At 41.2% G+C, this 4,619-nt stretch overlaps 1 protein-coding gene across 1 annotated transcript; it reads right to left on the reverse strand.

Moving 5' to 3' along the window:
• Positions 1–617: 617 nt before the first annotated feature.
• Positions 618–3,919, reverse strand: LOC129602524 (granzyme F-like). The gene is made up of 4 exons (XM_055501555.1): positions 3,508–3,919; positions 3,135–3,368; positions 1,115–1,515; positions 618–1,050 (listed from the first exon to the last, which is right to left on the reverse strand). The coding sequence occupies exons 1-4, from the start codon at positions 3,676–3,678 to the stop codon at positions 732–734; spliced, it is 1,125 nt and encodes a 374-aa protein (XP_055357530.1). The 5' UTR covers positions 3,679–3,919; the 3' UTR covers positions 618–731.
• Positions 3,920–4,619: the final 700 nt, after the last annotated feature.

Here is a 4,619-nt window from a genome sequence, read left to right on the forward strand (position 1 = left end):
GGACAGCAGGCTTGGGAACTAACACGGTCTTCATAATCTCTCGTTTCGTATAGATTTATCTGGCGCAAATAAAAAATTAATGAAAAAATTTCCTTCTGAAATATTCCGCATCGTTCTACTTGACATCCCAGCTGATGTTTCTGCTTTCAATTTACTTTTAAATAAAAATCCTTCTATCGCATACCGGGAAAGACCGACCTTTATGCTAACTCTTTGGTCATTATTGCGACAGTAAGGTAAATTCAAAGGGCTTTTGTGCTCAAAGACTTTGCCAAACCCAGCTTTTGGGCAGCTTTGACGTACTGCACTTTGTAGACAGAAGGTTTTGCATGACTGTAAATTTTGGGGAAAGCGGTTTTTCCCGAATGTGAATTACAGGGGCGGACGGTTTTGCTGGAGAGCGTGTACTGGAGAGGGGGATACTTATGTATTTATATGTTCACCCATTTGTCTAACATCGACCCATTTGTCCCATTTAGAAATTAGACCCATTATTAGCTACATAACTTGCAGTGAAAACGGTGTCGGACAAAAAGTTACTGATTTCAAATCGTTCAGCTGATAAAATGGTAGCATCGCGAATGCTGAAGAAACAAGATTGTTCGCTTACCCCAGTAATCTTTTGTACCAAACACAGCGCGAAAAATTTTTGAAAAAAATAAACATACCACGCGGGCAAATAAACACAGATATAAGGGCGCGCAAGATTCAAGAATAAATCGCAACAGAAGTTAAAGGCTGAGCATTTGCATGCGCTCTACTCTTGTCGCGGCTTGTCTGCGGTTAATAGATACAGAACAAGATCTGCGAATTTTAACCATTAATAAAGAAATTACTGCAAGTAGGAAAATTGTCCCAATAACGACAAAATAAATGGGTTCCACGGATTCTTTGTCGCCTTTTAGAAATGAAGTGGCTGGCTCGTTTTCTGGTGCTATCTCATAGGAGCTGTTCAGATCGTTGAGACCTACGGTATCCCGTACCCAGTTATTAATGGCGGCCAGCTGGTTATCCACATATTCTGCCGGATAATCTTCAACCATGCACAAGCTGGAAAAATTATTGAAAAGTCAATTCGTAATAGCTATTTTGCATTGCATTGTAGCATATATACTTTTTTGAAAATGTAGCGAATGCATAGAAGCGATCATCCTCCGCCTTGCAGATCAAAGGGGCTCCACTGTCTCCAGAATATGGTCCTGCATCCTTTTTTATTGCACACGCTTGGCCTTGACGCAGTCCACGGCTTTCACAGTACGTAGAGTTTTTCTTTTCTACTCCGCCTAAGTAGTGGAGTTTTGCGGTAGGGGTTCTGATCAACCACCAATAAGCTTCGTCAGATGAATTTGGAGGTAGAGGATCACTGAATTCGTTTTCAGGAATGTTTTCGTCAGATACTACCCCGTAGCAAACTGTCACGCCCCATCCCATTACCAAGCATTTTTTTGGGTATTTGATTCCTAAGCCTTGCCTTGGAAACCGCATTGGAGCCACATCCTCGTTAAATTTGATTTCCTGCATCAACAAAGCATGGATTACCTTCATGCAGCAATTAACACTTGCATTTACATTCTGCGAATTGCTGACTAAAGATTTCAATAGTGTACGATACAAGCCTGTCGACAAATTGAGCATGTAAATTTACAGGTAGAGCGATATTAGCGCGAAGTTGGCGCTAGAATGTTGGCCACTACAATACGTTTACAGCAACGCCTAAATCCGCTCCGCCGATAGATTGTCCCATATAGTGAACCGACCGTGTTCTAGCCACCTTCCGCTAGCGCCGGCTAGGCAATTACTCTAGCCGCTAGATGAAGTCGCTCCACACAGTATAAGAGTTCAACTATGGCGACTTATCGAACGTTAACCGTACGATACGGCAACAACCCATGAGCAATCACGAATGATAGAAAAAAAAATCCAATAACGCGATAACGAAGCAACCGTTGCAGCTGCGATATTTGAGCGCCCCAACTTACGGTAAATTATACGTATCATACGGTATGGGGAGCACTGTATAAGGAACGCGAAACGAAAATTAGAAAATTTTTCTACAGTACTTATTTGATCTGTATGGCAGGTGAACAACGTTTTGCACTTTACTATGCGATATCACAGTAGCCAAAATATCCACATGACATATTCATGCAAATTAGCGCTGAAATTAACCAATTTGTCTAATTGGATTGATTCAGACTTAATTGTTGCCCAAATAAAGAAGTCGCTCTGCTGGTGAATTAATTAATGAAGATTCATAATAATGGCAGAGGTTGTTTTTAATAATAATTCAGATATTCCATAGATGAAACTGTGTACGCGACCTAAAACAGCTGCAGACTGCATGGACAAGTCAACGATGCCGAATCGTAAATCTAGTCGAGACTAGGTTTACGATACGGCAGACTTATGCAACGTTGCCTTAAAGTGGGCACGTGTTGACGGTTCCGTGCACCCAATCCATGAGCGCAGCCTTATCTCGCAATGACACATGCAGATAACTCACACATGTCGAACCGTTCGACATGACGATGAATTTGTGTTTTGAATTCTTATAGTTGGTTTACGAGAAATTAGCTTGCAAAAGCGTATATTGCGTGTGCATTTGTGAATACGAGCAGAAGACACATTTGCAGGTGCTACTTTCCCGTACACCAATTCTGTGGAGTTACTACTGTACATCTGGCGGCTACAGTATAATTAAACTCATTAACATATCTGGTGTGCGCCAAGCCACCAGCCAGCCAAGTGCATGCATGTTACATTAAACTGTGTGGCGCGCTGCAATAAATGCATTTATGTGTAACCCGTAAATTTCTAAGGTTCGCTGTATTTACGAATGCTCAGTTTGTCGACAGGATGGTATGCACAACGGTAATGCTAAGTAATGAAATTAAATTTGCTGTTGTCGATAGTAGTAGTGGTAGTGGAAACGCTGCTAGGGGGCATATGTAAGATTTATCGGATCATCAGTATCCTAACCACTCCCACTAGTACCAGTAACATTTCCCTATGTGCAATAATAAAAACGATGACGATCCATAAACGATGACGAAAATTTTGCGTGGTAGTGTGGTACCCGTTTCGTAATCTGTGGTCAGTAATGTTGAAACCATCTGATGTTTCTGCTTACTTACTTTTCTCGTCTTCAGCAGGCAGATGTCGTACACTCTATTAGGTTTTATGGTGACAGGGTCTTTGTAAAGTGGATGCTGCAGCACATTTTCCAGTTTCATTATGTGTGCTCTTGGGTAGCTGTTTCTTTTCAGATTCCAGGCACCCACTAAAATGCTGCACCAGGACATGCCATGTTCGGGTGGCAAACATTTGGTACAGCAGTGGGCGGCAGTGACTATCCACCAGGGAGTAATCTACAAATAACAAATTTTCCGGTAGGGAAAGGTAGTGTTTTTTCGCTAAAGACAGGCTTGGCCGCACCATCCATCACGTTTCGTTGACCAGAAATCTCGAATTACATCTCAGATACAGTACATAAATATTATTGCTCACGATGTATCCAGCGCACGCGTAATTCTTCCAACCAGTGACATTGCTGTACAATACAGCTGCCATATAGGGATTTTGGTGGATTTCTGCTTCCGTTCCATTGTATATCGAAAAGGCACTTGGGAAAAACGCAAAATAAAAAACAATTAGGAAGCAATTTTGCAGCTTGGTCATAATGCGGAGGTGCAAACGTTTCAGCAAAGGACAATATACCGTTCCCACTTTCGAACCTTTTAACTGTAATCAACCGTTGCAGCAACAGAATTCAGAGGCAAATATATTGCATGGAGCGAGAACAGAAACTCCCCATTATACGTGTTGGCACTGTTTATCGCTGCTGCGAACAATGAACCCAAATGAAAGCACTTGTAAAATGTATTTATCGGTCTGGTCTCGAGCTGTAAAATAAACGTGTGAAGTACTAACTGTACGTGTTTTCAAATTTTAGCGATTGAGAAGAAATCGTAAATAATAAAAGCGAGCAAAAGCCCATATATCGGCAGGTGATCTCCCAATTTATACTTGTAGTTGTTGGCGCTGTTTATCGCTTCTGCGAACAATGAACCCAGACGAAATCGCTTGTAATATTTATCGGTCTGGCTTTGAGCTGTAAAATGGGCGTATAAAGTAACTGTACGCCTGTACGTGTTTTCAAACTTTAGCGATCGAGAATAAATCATAAATAATAAAGGCCTGCAAAAGACTATACACAGTAAACAAGGCAGGTGATCATAAATTATAATGTTTAAACTTTGACCGTCTGATGTAAATGTCATTTGCATGCAACTTATTGTTACCTTCTGCAATTATTCATTAATCAATACCTTATTTCATTTCCGGCGGGTTGAAAACCGATCATGTGATGTCACACGTTCGAGCCGATTGTCGAACCTGATACCCGTTAAGCCCGTTAAGGACAAACGCTGGGCCAATGGTTAACAATTTAGTCGTCGAAAGCACAAAAGCTTCGTCCGTATTGATTAGAAACGCTTTTGTGCACTAGATTTGGCATTTTTAGTACATATCTGTCACGAGTACGACTGACAGAAGTGCATTTTGTATGGACAGTCATACCGTGATGTTGTGTGCAATGGCCAGAAAGTATCATTTAATTA

The sequence above is a fragment of the Paramacrobiotus metropolitanus genome, unplaced genomic scaffold (genome assembly GCF_019649055.1).
Source record: "Paramacrobiotus metropolitanus isolate TYO unplaced genomic scaffold, Prichtersi_v1.0 Parri_scaffold0000551, whole genome shotgun sequence".
Taxonomy (NCBI): Eukaryota; Metazoa; Tardigrada; class Eutardigrada; order Parachela; family Macrobiotidae; genus Paramacrobiotus; species Paramacrobiotus metropolitanus.